Source organism: Symsagittifera roscoffensis, chromosome 3, assembly GCF_963678635.1.
Source record: "Symsagittifera roscoffensis chromosome 3, txSymRosc1.1, whole genome shotgun sequence".
NCBI lineage: Eukaryota > Metazoa > Xenacoelomorpha > Acoela > Convolutidae > Symsagittifera > Symsagittifera roscoffensis.
The window spans coordinates 2,484,616-2,505,356 of NC_087064.1; the positions used below are offsets into that span (position 1 = coordinate 2,484,616).

At 34.0% G+C, this 20,741-nt stretch overlaps 1 protein-coding gene across 1 annotated transcript; it reads right to left on the reverse strand.

Moving 5' to 3' along the window:
• Positions 1-1,974: 1,974 nt before the first annotated feature.
• On the reverse strand, positions 1,975-20,346 carry LOC134841139 (uncharacterized). Its single transcript, XM_063856936.1, has 4 exons — positions 20,292-20,346; positions 6,765-6,913; positions 5,985-6,121; positions 1,975-2,134 (listed from the first exon to the last, which is right to left on the reverse strand). The coding sequence occupies exons 2-4, from the start codon at positions 6,873-6,875 to the stop codon at positions 1,975-1,977; spliced, it is 408 nt and encodes a 135-aa protein (XP_063713006.1). The 5' UTR covers positions 6,876-6,913; positions 20,292-20,346.
• Between the last annotated feature and the right edge of the window lie 395 nt (positions 20,347-20,741).

Consider the following 20,741-nt stretch of genomic DNA (forward strand, 5'->3'; position numbering starts at 1 on the left):
AGGTGATCGGACTTTTTTGGTCTAACAGAAGAGAAAGTTTAGGAAAAAAACAAAGCTATCGAAAAACTGGGGCGAGAAGAACACATTTTAAGTAGGAAAAACCAAATCCCAAATCTTAATGTTGATTTAACTACAGTTACTTTATTTTGGTACCTTCTTTATTATTTTCATTTAAACATTTAAGGGAAAAGACTAACATAAGAGCTGTTTAGCTCTTCGCGGAAAACCTGTGCTGTGCCCTTGCCTAAGATCTCCATGCAATTTTTTGGTTACTTTTCCTGGGTAAAAAATTGGTTACTTTTGGTTATTTTTTTAGCTGGGTAAAAATGACACATTCTCAAGCAACAAAAACGGATCATGGTGGGCCTCGAACACCCGACCTTGCGATTGAGAGGCGGAGACGTAACCACTTCACTGCTGCTCCCCTCAAAAAATTTTATACATAGGAAGTAGAAATATTGTTTATAACTCTGCAAATAGAATTTGGCTGAGGCATTTGGCTTATAATTTAGAGTCTTATATATATAACATGGGTTATGTATAAACAGGGGCGGATTTAGGATTTTCTCGAGGGGGGCGGATTTTCAAAAAATTTCGAAAATTTTGTCGACTTTTTTTAGGTCGACCAAATTCATTTTCTGAGCTCTCCTAAATCACTATAAAGACCCCATTTTGACCAAATTGTCTGCGCCACAGCCAAAATTTTGAAAAATAAAGGTCAAAAAGGCGTTTTTAGGCAATTTTTGAAAAATTTTGACCAAAAATTGCGTTTTTTCGGCGAGCGCTCCCCCCGCAAAATTAGTATATTTTGGCGCCGAAGGCACCTTTAGAAAAATTTTAGGGTCCGTCACCAAAAATCGATATCTCAAAAAAGTACAAAGGGGGGATCCTTTGGGTCGGCAGGGGGTTAAATTCCTGAGAGAAGGGCATCCGCCCCCCTCCCCCCCCCTAAATCCGCCCCTGAGTTAAAAATAGTTTTTCCTTGCATATCATGTCATGTGATTGCAGATGCAATCAAAAGATTAATTTTATACCAACCCTGGTCTGAAGAAACAGATCTTTGAGTCCCTCCTGAAACTCGGGAGCCTAAGGAAATACTTGATCCTCGGGACTTCTGAGAGCCAGGCGTTTCTGATCCACCAGATGACTTAGAACCTGAACTTTCGGAACCCTTCGACTTCTTAGATTCTGACCCTCTAGAGCCCTCTGACTTTGTGGACACTCCTGATCTTTTCGAGCCACTAGAGCTTGTATATGAATCTGTGAATCAAACTTTCTAACTCAGTTTTTGCGACTGTTTTTTCTGATATTTTATTCCAAATCTAATCGAAAAAAAAATTGAAGAGAAACTAATCTTTCAATCATGGAGAATAAAGTTTTGATTTAAGAAAATTTTCGTTCAGCTATTTTTTTTGGTTTAATATTCAATTTGGAATGTATTTATTTAGATATTTCACCAGAGCAATGAGCAGCACGAAAAATAATCACGTTGCATGATCCGTGTTTTGATGCTTTGAAGGCAAAACAACGTTTTCGGCCAATAAAATAGCCAAAAAAGCCTTGGAGTTTTAAATAGGGAAGAAAAGCACTTCTGCTTAAACAACTGAACCACTTTGTATTGGTGTCCTTCACCTCTAAGATAAATGAGCTTAATGTACCTGAAGGCACACTGGATGTTGTAGAAGACTTACTGCTGTCCGAATACCCACTGGACCTACTTTTACTCTTCTTGATACCGTAGCCAGTACTGTTACTCGTACTGTTGCTTGTATCTGCTTCTGTGTTGCAGTGACGCGGATCAAGTTGACATCCGTCACCCAAAGTCGCTTTGGGAATGTCTAAAAAGTTTGAAGGAAAGGGTGCCAAACAGAAGGGGAGCGGATACTAAGTACAGCCGATAAAAAATTGTGCATTTTGCGCTCAAAGAATAAATCCTGAGTAAAAAAATCCAAATTATTAATGAAATAGTGGATCTTAATGTGGTGAATTGGGGGAGGTGGATGTCAACTGGGTCCCTGTGACACTGCTAGATGCCCTCAGATACCCATCCTGCTCCTCGGCCACTCTCTCCTCCTGCGTACTCCTATCACTCACAGCTGTTTGATCTTCATGCTCATCGGTTGGATCTTCACTGCTGAAAGATCTAAGACTTCAAAATAAAATCCAAACAAAAGATTGTCAAAAAAAATTGTGAAATAATTGTCAGTCGATTTACGAGTTTCCCTGCTTGGACGTCGGGAAACACTTCAGGGACCCCCAGAACAGTGTTCATACCTTGAGAAACCATTTTGGCCTCAAATGATCTGATTTGAGGGTGTTTCTCAATTCTTTATGTTAAGGTTTTTGTTATTCTTGATTTATCCAAATAATGCGAAGATCTCGTGTTGGTCTAGAAAAGGTTGAACGATATAACCTTACCTCTGTTATGATCAAATTACCCATATGCCAAGATTATGAAGATCAAATTACTCTTGTTTAACGGCTTGTTAAGATCAATCAAATTAGCGACTTGTTGTTCAGACTTTCGAAGAAAACGGAGTATTTATGCTTAGTGTGGCTTTTTGTTCAGCCAATTTTTGGCGATCGAAGTAATAGTTTTTATACCACATTGAAGATATCAACTCCCTGAATCAAAAGGTTAAAAAACATATTTTTACCTCCGATCGTTTTTTGCAGAGATCTGGGAGTTTGAAAATAGCCATTTTGGCCATATGATCTGGACTACTTTATGCGTGCTTTGAAAATTTTATTCATATTTCTGAAAGTGTAACGCGAATTATTTATCCGTGGCAAATTATCGCGAGCAACAAGTTAGTTTTGTACGACTCAACTTTTCACCCTTGATTTTTGATATTGTCCAAAGAATATAATTTTTCAATATTTTACTAGAAGCCAGCTAACGCTGGAAATACCTGTTTAATAATTTCTGAAATTTTTGTACTAAGATTTAACTAACTACAAAAAATTAAACTTAGAAAATTAACGACTTACTAATATCGACTTAACAAGATCAAATTGCTCACATTGAAGTCGAAAACTAAATCTGGCTTTTTTAACAACCTGAATTTTTGCATGGATATCCAGATGGTGACTTTTTTGTGGGCAAAATTAGCAAAGTTTTGTTATATTGTGTCACGTTCGGGTCAAGATATGCAACACAATCAAGAATATGTTTTCAGTAATTTGTGAATTGGTACATTTAAAAACGATTTTGGAGCAGTATTTCCTATGCACGTTTCATTTTATGAGTGGCTTATCAAAAATCTCAAACTAAAAAAAATGGCAAGGAACTGTAAAAACGTATGTTTTCTGCTGTTAGAGGTAGTCGTAATAAATCGGATGGCTTCTTTAATTGCTTTCCTAAATGCCAGGCCCGGCATGATATCGTTCTGACCGCAATTTGGAAAGGAACTTTGTTTTCAAGTAAGTTTTCAATTATTATTTGCAATTTTTATGTCAAAAACTAAGAAAATGAAAGCATTTTTCAATGAATTCAAAAAATTTTTCTTCAACTTTTAATTAATTTTTTCGAAGACAATTTGAAATTTTTATTTTTTAAATTGCGCTAAAAAACTGGACACTTGACTAAAATTAAGTTTTCAGGGCTGAAAAAATGTCACGGCTGATTCTATATTTCATAAAAAAATTTCTATTATAAGCCTGCTGGCTCGCTTCATCTGCTGGAACTTAAAATAAAAGTCAAAAATTCTTACAGGATTTTCTCGACAATTGAACATTTTTTTGAAAATCTTTAGTTTTGGTCCAAATCACAAGTAAACGGAAATTAAAATAACTTAATATTCGACGCAGTTCAATGAGTATTCATGGTACTTGTTTTTACGAGCGAGAACTGAAAACAAAAAAAACAATAACACATCCAAGGAGAAATTTCCTCCCAGTTTTCAATGGCCAGATTAATAATGTCAAAAAACTGGGCCAGTTGATCCCATTCTTCAGATTATTATATATTAAAGAATGGATAGACTTGACTTTTCATAACAAAGACAAATTCAATTCGAAGAAGGTTTGAGTTTAACCTACAGTCGAACGAAAAAATGTGTCTATTTAGATTCTTCATAGCATTGAATTATACTTTATTTTCAGGTTAACTATAAACTTATGATAATTGATATACTTTTTTCACAAACAGGGTTGTCTATTAAAATACTAATGATGTTTTTTTTCTGTCAGCGGAAAACTTTGCGCTACATTCTGTGTCAACCAATTTTTTGGGGGACTTTAATCAAGTATTCTTTAAAAAACCTTTTCTGGTTAATCGATTACCACTTGCTTTCTGATTGTTCAACAATAACATGGTCCCATGGCCAACATACAGTTCAAAAATTTTAATGAATTTTTAGAAACAAAAAAATTGATTGATTCGTAGAAAAACACCATGTGTGATTATTTGAATGCATGCTAATTTATGTTTGGAACTATGTAACTTAATGACAAAAATTCTTCAAACCGCAAAAAAAAATTAAAATTGTGAGTGAAGAATATATGTTTTTCCCGAAAAAAATCTTCAAAACGATCTATGTATATGACTTCACTGGCTTCATTGACAATTAAAAATTTGTATCCATTCTATAAGAAACAATCACGGAAAAAATAAATAATTTCATTTTGCCCATTTGGTGTATTTCAAAAAATTAGTGCGCGCCAAGTGTGAAAACTTCTCAGAAAATATTTCACTTCCATTCAAAAAAGAAATTTCCGAAATTTTTTTATATCATCAATGAATTTTTTAAAATTGTTTTCCGGCTAAAATGTACGCATTTAATTGGCCCTGATCATCTCCATTAAAGATTTTTGTCGTTATCAAATTTAAAAAAAAAAACAGTTCAGCCATTACTGTTCAACTTTTGCAGCTGAAGTTTTTTTTGTTTTAAGATCAAAGAAAACAGTAGAACATTTTACAATGGAAAATACTTAAAAACAAGAAAAAAAATCCTAGTTCTTCTAAGTGATGAGTAAAAAACAATGGGATCGTAAAATTTTGTACTGCTTGCGCAGCAATTGGCTACGCTTGTTGTTCCTACTTTTAAACAAAGAGCGGAATATATATGCTTGTAGTGGTTTTTTCTTCCGTCACTTTTTTACTTTTTAACTAGAAATTTTCGACGGATTTTTTTTATCATCTGAAGGGTCTTGTTATTCTGAGTCAATTAAAAAAATATTTCACATTTAGTACAATATTGATTGAGAGACGAATCACTGAAGTCATCTTTTGTGATTTTTTTTATTGTTTCACCAATTTTTCATGGGAAAACTTTTTAATTGGCTATGAAAGGCAGTCGGAAAAACCAGGGCTTTGCAGTTTCTATAAGATTTGAGCTATGTTAGCGATTTGATATTTCCTTCGAAACGCCAAATAGGTCGGTCAAATCGAAAAAGTCATACAGAGAACAAGAATAGCGAGTTACTGTGCAAGTAGCACAGAATGTTCCGACCATGGTCTTTAGAAAACTGCGGTTCAGAACGTTTTTTTCCAAAGAAGAGTAATTTTTTCTGCTTGATGTGATAGAAGGATTTGACGTAAAAATATAAAATAGGCATATTAGACAGTCATAGTAATATAGGAAAATTGGACAAAATTTTTGCAGAAAATTGAATAGAATAACTAAATGAAAATTTAAAAGTGAAGCTAAAAAACTCCAAAAACTAATTTTACTTGCTTAAAATTAAGTTTTAGGGTCTTAAATTAGGCATAATTTGCTGTTGTAAGCCTGCTCGCTTGCTTTATTTGCTCGAACTAAGGCAAAAAAATTAAACATTTCAAACGGTTTTTTCAACACTAGGGAAACTTTTGGAAATTTCTGATATGGTTCGAGTCACGACTGAAAGGGCTTTAATATGATATATCTATATCACTCAACCCACTCCGATGATTATTTGTGATACCTGATTTTGCGTGGGAAAAAAAACGGTCGGAACAATAATTGTTCAAATGGTCGGAACAATACATGTAGCCGGCGTCTTACCCAGACATGTTTGTGCTGTCGAAATTGCTGTTTGAGGGCTCCTCATCTACGGTGCTGCTTCTCTTCCTGTAGTCCACTCTCTCGTCGAAAGCCACAGACCGGCTCCCCTTCGGGGATTCACTCGGAGGCCCCTGGTCCTAAAAACACCACTCAATTCAATCTTTATTTCGGATTAATCTCCCAAAAGTAGGAAAACTTCCCAAACGCTAGATTTTACAGAACATTTCTTAGATTAAAGAGAAGATCAAGAAAAAAACCGGTGGAACCGTTTGAAAATTTCCTCCACTTAGGGACTCGAACCAGTTATTGTTCGCAAAAATTGTTCACAGTGCCAAATTGTTAAAAACAATTGGCGCGTGGACTGATTAGGCCGTTACCAACATTTTTGTCCCATATACCTAACTTTACAAACCAACGCGTTGCAACATAATATTGATGCTCGTACTATAGAGACATCTGAAAACGGATCTGGAGATCAATGTTGATCTCCCAGATGTAGTTTTATATTAACTAAAATGTCATTTATAATGCAAAAAACTTCTGCATTTTTTGTAAAAATTATGTAATAGTTACGAAAGTTATGCAAATTTCATTCATATGAAGTAACATTTTTGGCTGGTTTATATACTTTGGTTTCAAATGACGTAAGTTTTCGGCTGGTTTATATACTCTGCGCATTTTCGGTTGACTTATACTGCGGCTGGTTTTTTCATAATCAAAAGTTTGATTATTATTTTTATTAGAGTGGGATTTGGAGGGAAAAGAGCTGTTCCAACTAACTGGACTGTTGGTAGCTGCACCATCGGCCGTGTTGAGTTGAGTGCCAGAATCGTAATAGCTAGGGGGCAGTGTGGTCTCTGCATAACTGTAGGGTAGCATTGTCTGGTCCATGTGAGACTTTTGGTCAGATGAGTCACTCCCGTCAGATCCTAATCATAGTCAAATCGTCAGATTCTAATTTTATGTTTTTACAAATTGAAGTTGGAAGTGTTTTCTTGCATCAATAAGAGTGATTCAGAAATTGAGGCCTTCTTCGATTTTTGTTGCTTTTGTTAGCCGGCTTGATTCAGAGTTTTAGGCGCGTGTTACGTTCAGAAGCATAAGTTCAGATGCGGGTTTGCGAATAGAAGTAATTTCAATAAAACTGTATCCGGCTATTGAGCAAGTTTTTGTTTTCGTGTTTTTTGGCTGTTTTTGTCGCGAGGAAAAAATGAAATAGATAAATTGGTTGGCATATACTTAAAAAAACTAAAATCAGATACTCGCAAGAAGACGCCTTGCTTTCTCAAAATAATGAAAACGAAAAAAATATGAAGTGAAATGGATGAAAACATATTAACGTAACTATGACTGTAATCATGTAGTCATGTTACTTAGGGAGAAGATTCTCACGCTCTTAACTTTTTCTAGAACACATACAATTTTGCTCTAATTTTTTCCTAAGACAGAGATAATGTTTTGAAATTTTTTCATACAAATCAATAAAAACAACAAGTAGCAGTTTTCAAAACAAAATTTTTACATCAAAAAAAATTTAAAATTTTTTTGGACTTTTTTGAGTATTGCAAAAAAAATGCATGAGAAAAATGCATTTCTATCCATTTTTTAATTATAAACCAAACTCAGAAAAAAACCTCTCCATTTCCAAGTGGTAATTATATATTTTGTCCAGATAATTTATGTCAGTAAGTAAATTGGCATGGCTAAAATGTGTAGTATGTTTTGTTGTAAGCTTGTTTTATAACTATTCTTTGGTTATTTGAAGAAAAACTTGAGCCTTAAGCTATTTAAATTTTAAAACTTGAATAAATGGCACAATAATAATATAACAATTTAAATGTTTCATTATACAACCAACTAAATTTCACAACAGTGGCTTGATAAAAAGTTCTGCTGTTCCATAGAGTGTTCACAAGCAAAAAACATACTTTCAAAAAAAAGAATGTTCAAATTTTTTATGCCATTTCTACCCTTACTACTGGGGAAGCATAATTTTACTTGGGCAAATGATTTTAATTGGTGCGCAAAGTGTTATTTAAACCAACAAAACTTATTTAAACCAACAATTAATTTTAGTGCAATTATGTTTGAAATTTTTTTCCTGAAATTGATAGAAAAGAGCCACACGGCTCGAATAAACATCTCCACTGGCTTTTATAAATTTCAATTTTTTTCCTGAAAGATAGACAAACTCTTTTCAAACTCTTTTCAAACTCTTTTCTTAGACAAATTTTTTCCTGAAAGTTGGCAAAGTTCAAGTGGAATATTTCGCTTGTGATCCTTTTTCGTAAAGTTATGAGGGTTTAAAGATTGCCATTTTGACCAATTTGGGACAATTAACTCGGTGTTTATTTCGCGCTATTAACGCGTCAGCGGAGAGTTAATCCGTCTTGAAAATTGTTCCAAATTGGTTGAAAGACTCTTATTTGCCGTAATTATTTTTTTATTTGGAGCGAAATCTATCACTTTATACTTAATATGGCGTGTGGGGAGATGAATTTCAGAAAAAAAATGTTAAATTAAAAAAAAAACTTCTTTTTTTTTTACTTTTATTTTTTCATGTTATTACTGCGCCATAGACCGTAAGAGGCAGTCGGAACATTCAGAACTTCGCCATGATACGAGCAGTCTTGTTTTAATACGTAACCCTAGTGACAAAATTTTACAGTGCTGATTTAAACTAACCGGACAAAACGAATCACTTTTGAAATTTCAAACGCGTTTTTCTCAAATTATGTTAGGATTAGACAAAAAATGAAGGGAACAAAAGTTGCTGAAAATTTCACCAGAATTATTATGGAGCAATTTTTTCTCCGCAACTCCCAACCAAAATTTTATCCCAAAAATGAGTTATTTTGGCTTTTTTCAATTAATCAAAAACTACGCTGAAACTACTTTGTTAACTGATGAGAAATATAAATCACAAGAAGTCTCTTGCCCAGCCCCACAAAATTCCAGAAATATCGAATCTTCAAAAACCTGTATAAGAGAAAATATTTTTGCGTGAGAGTCAAGAAGCGTGAAAAAGAATTTACTATATAAAACCCAAAATCTTTGCGTAAAAACAAATTTTAAACAATTTACTCAACGTTTTGGAGATTAAAACTTTTTGGAACTTTGTTGGGCTGTGTAAAAGACTTCTTGTGATTTATATTTCTCATCAATTAAAATCGTAGTTTTAGCGTAATTTTTGATTAATAGAAAAAAACCAAAATTACCCATTTTTGGAGTTAAATTTTTGGTTGAGAATTTCGGGAAAAAAATTGCACCATATAAATTCTAAGCAACCTTTTACATCTTCATTTTTTATTCGAGTTTTGTTTGTTTTGTCTTGTTAGTTTAAATCAGCATTGTATTTGAGTATAACTTAAAATGTTATTTTTTATCAACTAAGATGCTCGGAATTTTGGTAGAACGAAGGAATCAATTTGAGCAGAATGCATTTTTGTATGCTAATGAGGCGGAGCAAAAAAAAGAAGGGTCTAGGAGCAGAATGAGTCCAAGAGCAGAAAAGCAGTAATTTTATTGATTTATACGGGCTAAATGATACTAAACAATTTTTAAAAAAACGTCAATAATACCAAGAAAAGAATAAGTTATCTATGAACTGAATAATTTCTTCAAGTATGTTTTTTGAATTTAAAAAATCTCAGTCAAATTACTCAAATCATGGATTATTTATTCGTATGTGTGGTAGTATTGACAATTCTCATACTCAAATTACAGATTAATTTTAAGAGTTGATATGCTTTTGTTTTTGGACCCATTCTGCTCTGCTTCTGCTTCTGCTCTTGGACCTATTCTGCTCCTAGACCATTTTGATTATTAACTGGACACATATTTTTTGTTAAACGGTTCGCAGGAACTACAATTAAAAAAATTTAAAAATTAAACTATTAATTACTCAACAGAAATAGCTATGCTTTAGACGAGACTTGGTCTGGTTCACGCAATAACATTCTAGAACTTTTTAGCAGCCTATGAAATGAGTCATGCAATCAGAGCTTAGGCTACTTGAATTTTTTCTTTACGTCTTACCTTCCCTGCATTATTGTAATGGATGATGGAAGAAAATTGTTAATTTAAAGGTGCAAAATCCACCCATTGGTGTAAGCGTTAAATTAGTTCTTTATGTGAGGCGGATTCGTTAGTAGGTACCAAACAGAAAATGTTTAAATAGATCGTGCCATTCGGTCAATTTGTTTTTTATAAAGTCCCGAATTTTATTACAAGCCAGACAGACAAGTCAGCAGAGACAAAGATTATAATTCGTTAAGTTTGCACTTGAAGAACCGTTCAAGTGCTTCAAAGAAAATTCGATCAGGATTTTGCTCAAGTTGCTCTGCTGTAGAACCTATTTGCAAATGGTTACGGATTGCACGTTGGAAAAACCTAATTTAATTTTAACAAATTTTAATCAGAACATTATTAAAATTGTTTTTTATAAAATATGAATAAAAATCTAGCAATTAATATCTTCATCTTCACACAAAGTTTCTCTGAACTTGAAACAAAACCTCTATGTCTTCACTGTGTTCATAGATGTATTCAATTATTTCGGCGGTGTTGAGAGTTAGGTTCAAACTTACTGTCAATTATCTCTAGTTAGCTCGTGCAGCTGCATGCAAAATGAAAACGAATTTTGAAATTTACATAGCACTAGAATGAAATATAAAAAATTACAAGACTGCTCGTATCAGGGCCAAGCCCTGAATGTTCCGACTGCCTTTTAAGGTCTATGGAGCATTAATAAAATGAAAAATTTCAATGTAATAGAAAAAAAATTTAAAAAATTTTGAAAAAATTTGAGATTTTATGCAAAAAACAATTGAAAGTGATAGATTTTGCGCCTATTAACAAATCAATTATGGCATAAAAGCATCATTGAACCAATTTGGAACGATTTCTAAGACGGATTAAATCCCCGCTTACGCGTTAATAGCGCGAAATTTATCGCGCGTTAATTGTCCCAAATTGGCCAAAATGACCGTCTTTAAACCCCCGTAACTTTATGAAAAATGATCACAGGTAAAATATCTTTTCAAATTCAAGCTCAGGACAACAATAGCTTTCGAATGATATGAAAAAAAAACCGTCAAAAAGGGCTAGTTAAAAAGTCGAAATTAGTCTGAAGAAAAAAAAACCACCCCGAGCACAAAGATTCCAAAGTTGGAACAATAATTTAAAATTCAAAGAGCACCACATTGAGCGGAAACTGAAGGCTATCTAGCCTGTTTAAAAAGCCGCGAAGTGCAGCAGAAAACAGGTTTGAGTGATTCTAATGTCAAATTATTCACAGATTTTTTAGTCATGAAATAAGAAACCGCGTATCTTGACAGTGCTAATCAGTTTCTCACGTAAACATAAACAAGACTGTCCGTATCAGGGCGAAACCCTGAATTTTCCTACTGCCTTTTAAGGTCTATGGAACAGTATTAACATAAAAAATTTATATATAATAAAATAAAATTAAAGTTTTGTTTTAAAAAAAATTGAGATTTTTTGTGAAAACATCCCCCCACACTCCATATTAAATACAAAGTGATAGATTTTAATCCTATTAACAAATCAATTTAATTTCTTTAAGCTTCCTTGAACCAAATTGTAACGATTTCTAAGACTGATTAAATCTCGCTTATGCGTTAGTAGCGCGAAAAATATTGCGCTTTAAGTGTCCCAAATTGGCCAAAATGGCGTAAATGGCAATCTTCAAACCCCCATAATTTTACCAAAAAATGATCACAGCTGAAAAATCTTTTCAAATTTAAGCTTAGGACAACAATAACTTTCGAATTATTAAAAAAAATCATAAATGGCCAGTTAAGAAGTCAAATTATGTCTGAAGAAGAAAAAACCCACCCCGAGCGCAAATATTCCGTTACTTTCGTTATTAAAGTTGGAACAAAAACAGTTTCAAACAAGAAGTTAAGTAAAGAAAACGTAATTTTTTTTTGACTATTTAGGACGCTTTAGGTCATCGATGTTGCTAAAACTTTGCAATAAATATGAAAAAATTGTTGTTATTGAGGTCTACGAGCAAACAACGTAACAACATACCACCACAAATGAGTTCGGTTGGTTGAAAACAAGGTGCGCACAAAATAGGGCAGTACAGCAGTGCCGAAAAAAAATGTAGTTCAACAGTGCCAAATTATTATTTTCAACACTGTTTTTACTCATCCCAAATCACTGACATGTATTTCGATTCAAATGAACGAAAGTTGAAGAGACACAAGTGCCCATTTTGATTGCTGTCACTTGTTAAACAAACAAAATTTGGGGGGTATGAATTTAGACGACAAGCAAATTAGACGTGACCATTAAAACCGAATAAGGATGTTAAATGTTTCTGCAAAACTATCAATTTAGACGGAAAGCAAAGAGCTAACAAAACTTATTGCAGAAAAGTTTTCATAATTACAAAAATAGTATATGATCCCATTGCATATCACAATATTTATCACAATTGATTTATAAAACGTTAATATCATTATTATGCAACATTTTGAAGTGCATAAAATATACAATTGCGGCATGTGAAAATTGCGGAATATGAAAACTGCGCCATGTGAAAAGATAATTTGCAGTTAAGAAAGCTCGAACAAAAGTTAATTGTAGTCAGCATAAAAATTTCAGACACTAACAATACAATTACGTCTTATCTTATTTCCCATATTTGTATATTTGCATTGAAGTCTAATTTGTTTTTGTTGGTCTTGTCTAATTTAATTTTCGTCTAATTTCCTAGGCCCCTGTTAGACATTCCAATTTGCTCAAGGTTTTACAATTCTGCTGTATAATTCGTGCATATTTCAAAGAAAATTGTTTAATTATGTCTGCAACTGCTAATTAAACATTTATTTTGGCGCCAAAACATCCAAGTTGCAAATTTTCTCGCTCAAAACTGTAAAGCGTCATTGTAAAGTTCAATTTTTGATCGCGGCACTTAATATGTTGAAATTTGATCAAATTTTCGGCACTGTTGAACTAATTTTTTTTCGGCACTGTTGTACTGCCCCCGGTATTCCCAATGCATCTTAGATCTGACAGATTTTGATTAAATGAAAATTCAATTGTTTGCTGATTATGCAAACAGTCAATTTTATTCTAATGGTCTGAATTTGTTTGCTTAGCTTGAAATCATTGTTTTCTATCAGCTTTCTGAAAACTTATTTTTGATTGGCTGAAATGGTGATTTCACTAGTTTGGTCTCTACATCTTATGGGACTTCATCACCGAATTATTATAGATGTTGTAAAATGTAAGACTCATGCAAAGATCACTGATTTAGTGTATACCAGCAGATAGTTTTGAGCACATACCATACTGAACATAAACAAATTGACCAAACGGTCTGAGCTTTTATTGGATGACTGAATCGACAAGCTGCTAATAAAAAGCTAATTTGAAAAGCTAATGAAAAATGATCAAAAATATCTACTGGATGTTTCACTGAAAAACGATGGCAGTTTTTGCTGAGAAACGGTTGAATAAAAATGTAATCTGCTTAAGATCTTTTCTTCAATTCGCACAACCATATATTGGAACACTTTGCGAGGAGCGTTCAACAGTGCCGAAGTACAATAGTGCCGAAACTGAAAATGTGTTCTAATTGCGAATTGTTTGGAGCCTAGGAAATCAGACGAAAAGCAAAACTGACATGACCAATAAAAACGAATTTAGACGTCGATGCAAAGTTACAAATATGGGAAATTAGACGTAATTGTTTTGTTCGTGTCTCAAATTTGTTTACCGACTACAATTAATTTTATTCGAGCTTTTTTCAATGCAAGTCATTTTTTCACATGCCGAAATTTTCACATTCCGCAACTTTCTCATGAGGCAATTGTATTATTTATGCGTTTCAAAAATATTTAACGATATTGAAATTAATGTTTTATAAATCGATTACGATAAATTTTTTGATATGCAGTGGGATCATATTCCATTTTTGTGTTTATGAAAAGTTGTTTTAAGCAATACGTTTTTTTAACCCCTTTGCTTTCCGTCTAAAAAGCCAGTTTTGCAAAAACAATTTAACGTCTACATTCGTTTTTGTTGGTCACGTCTAGTTTGCTTATCGTCTAACAATTCTAAGTGGTTGACAGGTTTGCATATTTTGGTTCCTCTATCATGAGAAACAGCTCTTATCACTAAATATAACCAATTATAAGAACTGTTGAATCCAGAATTGTAGTACTCGCTACTCAACGATGTTTTATCAGTCAAATCAGCAACACATGTAGATTTCAAAATCAAACCTGAACAATTTCAAGTTTAAGATACTTTTACAAAGAAATCTAAAGTTTTATTGAAATATTTTAAATGCTATTTATTACAAAATTGCTCGTATCAGGGTAAAACCCTGAATGTTCCGACTGTCTTTTAAGATCTATGATCCACTGTCCGCTTTAAGAAATGATGAGTTTTTCGCAAAAAAGAAAAAAATTAACAGAAATGTTGAGTTTTTTAATCAACCCCCACACGCCATATAAAATACAAAGGGATAGTTTTCGCTCCTAGTAACGTAGAAATTATGATAAATAGCCTGTTTCAATCAATTTGAAATGATTTCTACGAAGGGTTAAATCTCCGCTAACGCGATAATAGCGCGAATAATATCGGTCGTTAATTGTCGCAAATTGGCTGTTTTGGCAAACATTAAAACACAAATAACTGACCACAGGTAAATGATCAAAGACAGCAATACCTTTCGCGTAATATAAAAAAATCTGTTGAAAAATCTTAGTTAAAAAGTCGAAAATAGTCCGAAGAAAAAACCACCCAAGCGCAAATATTCCGTTAAATTCGTTGCGAAAGTCGAAACAATATTTAACCATAGTGAAACCATAATATGAAATACTTGAAACGTTAGTCGAAGCAATCAAATAAAAAGACGCAAACAAGCAGCTGCTTAGAAAGAAGCCCAGAATATTTTAAACCCCGTTAATTTTTTTTCATTTTATAACCAATAAGGAGCCATTTTTTATCAAACTGCTATTTATCAAATAACCCAGATTATTTTTAGTTTTGTTTTCATACGATTTTTTCCATAATTTTTTGAAAGCAGAAAATCATGGTTGTATTCATAAAAAGCCAATTTTTAGCGCCGAAGGTAGTTGCGCAAGAATTTTTTGATGAAAACAATTTTGCTCACACTTTGAACTAGATGCGATTTTGTACCTATTACAAAAATGCCCATTTTGCAAAAGTGTAAGAAATAGTTAAAGAAGAAATCCGACAGCTCTTTCTCAGTCCCACCCCCCCCCCCCCCCCTTGATTTTCTTTGAAATTTTATAAATGAAAGTCTATTCAAAATGACTTTATTGGTTATAAACTGACTTACAACGTGTCAGTGTGAACAAGTGAACAATTTTTTACAATATTTTTTCATGCAAAATTCCGTGTGAACAGTTTCTGAGCAGCTATTTTTGTAATTTTACGAGGGGGCTGGGAAACTGGAAAAAAGCCGATCCGACTAGCTCATAGAATGTCAAAAACAGAACCACATTGAAGCACTAATGCTCTCAATTGAACTTTTTCTCCCAATGCTCCCTAATTGGTATTTTTATGGCGAATAGGTTCTTTTCCAGTTTCCCCCTTTCAAATTCAATTAGGAAAACCTTATTTAATGTTGCCATAATGCTATGAAATTTGGAGCGGTGAACAAATTGACATCTGTGAACAGATTTGTTCTTCAAATTTGAAATCGTAACATCATGCGTTTAGCCCTAATAACACGTAAAACAATCATAAGGTTCGATATTTTGAAAAGGGCGAACTGGAAAAGAGCCGGAAAATGCTTGATGTTACGATGAAATGTATGAATTATCACTTAATCTTATTAGACGAGTTATATTGCAACATGATGTCATTATATTATGACTGACAAGGTTGAAAAAAGATTCTCAAAACTGAAACAAGACTGCTCGTATCAGGGCAAACCCCTGAATATTCCGACTACCTTATAAAGTCTAGGGAGCAGTAATAAAATGAAAAATTTAAATGTAATAAAAAAATGAATTTTTTTTTTTTAATTTGAGATTTTATGGGAAAATTATCCACCCACACGCAAAATAAAATTCAAAGTGATAGGTTTCGCTCCTTGTAACAAATCAATCATGGCAAATAACCTTCGTTTAACCAACTTGGAACGATTTCTAAGACGAATTAAATCGCCGCCTACGTGTTAGTAGCGCAAAATACGAAATAAATCGCGCGTTAATTGTCCCTAATTGGCAAAAATGGCAATTTTTAAGCCGCCATAACCTTACAAAAAAAGATCACAGGGAAATATCATTTCAAATTTAGGCTCAGGACAACACTATTTTTTGAATGAATAAAAAAACTCCGTAATAAATTGCTAGTTAAAAAGTCGAAGTTAGTCTGAAGAAAAAAAACCACCCAAGCATAAATATTCCGTTACTTTCGATAATAAAGTCGGAGGAATAAAATTGTGAGCTGGGGAGAGTGATGGAGAAAAGACCTACTTTGGATTCCGGAAGCAACTTTTAGTTGTTTCAGTTTTGCCTCAGTTTTTTTTTGTTTTTCAGACTGACATAATAATTTGTTTTTCAAATTATAAGGCCTTTTTAAACGTTATTTTTGCTAATTTTTGCTATACCTAGATTATGGAAATCGGAGAGTTTCGTTTGATTATTGAGGCAACCGCAATCTTTGAGGCTAACGATTTTAGATTTTTCTTCTTACCTCGTTAAATGATTTCTGCATAAAACTCAAGATATAAAGAGTCATTAAGCAAAACAAAGCATCTCGTATCAGGGCGTAGCCTTGAATGTTCCGACTGCCGGTTATTTTCCAGTTTCCCACCCCCTCGTAACTCATAAGAATTCAAAATAAAGCTATTGAAAATTTGTTCTCACGACATTTTGCATCAAAGAAATGTTGTGAAAATTTGTTCACCTGTTTACGCTGACACGTTTTAATGCATTTTATATCAAGAAAAGTCATTTTAAATAAGCTTTTTTTATAATACAATTCCAAAAAATCAATAGGGGGACTGGCAAAGAGCCTGAATGCCCCTTTAAAGTCTATGGAAAAGTGTTTACTTTAGAAAAAGTTGATGAAACGTTCATAAAAAATTTGAATTTGTTTTTTTTTTGTGAAAACACGCCCACAAGCCATGTAAAGTACGAAGTAATACATTTAGCATATAGCTGAGAACTAAAAAGCATGCCTCAATTTAATCGGGAGAGGTTAAGGATTAAATCTCCTCTTACGCGTTAATAGCACAAAATATATAGCGCATTTATAATTCCAAATTGGCCAAATTGGCCATCTTTCAACCGCCATAACTTTAAGAAAAACGATGACAGGATCAAATTGACTAATTAAAAGTCGAAATTTGCCTGTAGAAAAAAACCGCTCCGAGCACAAATATTCCGCCTTTTTCTTCGAAAGTCGGAACAAACGAAGAAGACCCTTCTCCACTACCCAAACAACGCTCTATCACAGCAATAAAACTTCGCCAGCAAAAAATTTGCTTTCATGAACAGGATCAATCCGTACAATCTCCCCCTCCCCAAATCGAGTTAGGGGGAGAAAATACGAGTTTATTTTTATAAAATAACTCTGATATCACCTTACTAACAAGATTGAGTTATCGGCGGAACAATAAAAAGTTAATCTTTTTCCTCCCCCCCCCCCCCCCCACCTTCAAAACTTTACAAATGGAAAAGTGGTTCAGATTATTTGATTATTATGAATAAAGGCATACGCACTAATAAGGCCATGGCAACTACGGCTCTTTTTCCTTCCCCCCCCCCCACCTGCAAATTTTTACATGTAAATTTGTTGACCACATTGTCCGATTGTCCGAGCAAAGGAAAAAGAGCCAAAGAGTCGATTCAAATGCATTTAGCCTATCAAAAAACAAGATTGTATGAACATTTTCAATTGCATAACTTGGTTCTTTTTCCTCCTACCCCCCCCCCCCCCATCCCCACCTCACACGACCTTCAATATATTAGTGTAAGGAGTGGTTTTACGAGGTTGAGTATTAAGACCAAATATGTTTGTTTGGTCCATAACTTGGTTCTTTTTCCTCCTACCCCCCCCCCCCCATCCCCACCTCACACGACCTTCAATATATTAGTGTAAGGAGTGGTTTTACGAGGTTGAGTATTAAGACCAAATATGTTTGTCGTGGCCTTATTAGCCTGTATGTAAATTTTCATAGCAATCGGACAATGTAGTCAACAAATTTACACGTAAAAATTTGCAGGTGGGGGGGAAAGGAAAAAGAGCCCATAATTTATACAGAATTATTTTTCAGAAATACATGCTTGGAGGGGGGGGGGGGGGGGGCATTCTACGATAGGTCACCTAGGAGAGGGGGCATATTGTACGGTTAATCCCATGAATATAATTATTTTTCACATTTTACATCCAAAAAGTCACGCATTCAACCATAATATCGTATAAAACTAAAATTTAGAAAAAATAAAATTTTTGTTGAAAAATGAAAAAATGCCCATACGTATATTATTTTGTTTAATGCTACCTGAATCGTACTGTGTCGACAGAAGGTTTTTAGTCTTCGACTTGTGCTTCTTCTTCGCTGATATATACATTTCGTCACTTATAATTTAGCTTCCGATTAAACAATGAGTCCCCAAATAATATAAATATACAACATAAAAAATCAATAAGGATCTTCTACCGTTTCCTTCCACTGAAGATTGATTTTACGAGACCATATATGAAGATAAACTCTGATTGTAAGTAAATTTGTTAGTCATATGACATTTTTGTGACAATTACATATTAAAAAAATTAAAGAAAAACAAGAAAATTAGATAGGGAGTCGAACGGGCTCTTTTTCAAGACCCTTCCCATATTTCAAGTTTCCCGTTTTTAGAGTTGTTTTTTTTTGCATTATTAGGTATTATTGTTAGTGTTTTGTAGTAATAAAAGCGTGATGTTACGATTTAGAGTTTGAAGAAAGAATCTGTTCACGATAGTTAGTTTGTTTGTTCGCCTTTCCAAATTTGAATGCATTATAACAATGTTAAAATGACTTTTCAAAATTGATTTCAAATTTTGGGGTGAGGGAATGAAAAAAGGTTGGGGAGCGATAGAAGATCCACAATAAAAATGGCATTCAACTTTTATCACTGATCACTGAAAAATTGATTTAAATCAAGTAAGTTTGGCTAACAATTTTTATCTTTTCCCTAAAACATCTAACACGTGCCATTTTGAAAAAAATTTAGATTTAATTAAAATTGAAAACATTTGAGTTTATATTATCGAAACATCATAAGTTTTTTTAATAGAATTTTTTTCCAGCGATCCGCTCCAGAAGTTACAGAAGTAAGCGGGTTTTCGACAAAGACGTCGATATACCACAAGAAAACAGATACTCCATGAATTTTTCCAGTTTACCCCTGTTAACTTGTAGGCTTCAGAAACCCATAACTTAGAAAAGTTGAACCAGACAAAAAAATTCCAATATAACCCAAAAAAAATTACTTCTATGATAGTGAGCAGTTGCGTCGAACTTCAACCTCATACAAACGAAACAACAGAAGTATCAGATTCAACTTCAAATATTAAAAACAAAGTATGAGGCTAATGAGCTGTGGGGGCTGGCCGGATTTTTTTATTAGCCCGGCCCAGTTACGACCATTCAAGCTTGCGCCTTTTCTTACGTGAAGGAGAGAGATGTCGTCACTTTTGCCGCAGCCGGTCCCACGTTGAGGAGGGGGATAACACTAGGAACCTTCCAAACGCAAATGAAGCGGGCATCGAATCGACGATCTTTATGTTAAAGGCCGCGCGTCTTACCCACTTAGCCAAGGCTGCGCTTCTGGGCCATGGCTGCCCGACAACGTAGTCAGTGTAGGTTGAATCAGTTTCTTAATAGATTGTTGGGTTTCGGGCGATGACGCCATGTTGTGGACGCAATGACACCGAAAAAAAAAGTAATACCATTGTATAAAAATTGCGACTCGGCAATTATTATGATTTTTCTTTCGATTTTCTTAACTCAAAGTTCGATTTTTTTTTGTGACGAAAAATTTTGAATTAAGCGGAAAAAATTGTTATCTAAAGATCAAATGTGAAAAACATCACCTTTAGTATTGTTTTGAAAAGTTATGGGGGTTTGAAACAACATCGGTCAGTTTGGGACAAACGAGCAAAAAAAGGGGTTTTGATGGCACGCGTAAGCGGCAGGTCCCGCATAATAATTTATTGCGCACCAAAATTGCAATGAGGCAAACCATTTATGAGCAAGATATGAGCTTCAAGACAAAATTAAACGCAATTTTGGGAAATGATTACCTAAATTGGAATTTCCTGCTCTAGTAGAAACCGGGAGTTAGTGGATTGGTTGAATCTCCTCTCATAGTTTCACAAACTACTGATGAGTATCTCTGTTTTTCAGTGCTAAGCGTGACAAGACTATCATAGACCCAGTACCCGTAGTGACATGGCACTTTCTCGTCTGTGTAAATTCCCGGTCGAAAAGAGAAGGCAAAAACTATCAATACCTAATCATGATCCGAACAGAGGTAAACTGAAGCCGGGGTGAAATTATGCCAATTTACAGGTAATCTTTGCGGAAAGCAAGATAACGTTATATCTTCCTCGGAAGAATTACTTGAACATCGCATGAGAAATGACATGAGAAGCGACTTGAGCTCGATGCTTAACAATTAAAAATGGACTCTTGGAGGTCACTCCTGAGCGAGATATTAAATCTGGAGTTCCATGAGAATAAAAAAGTGGCCA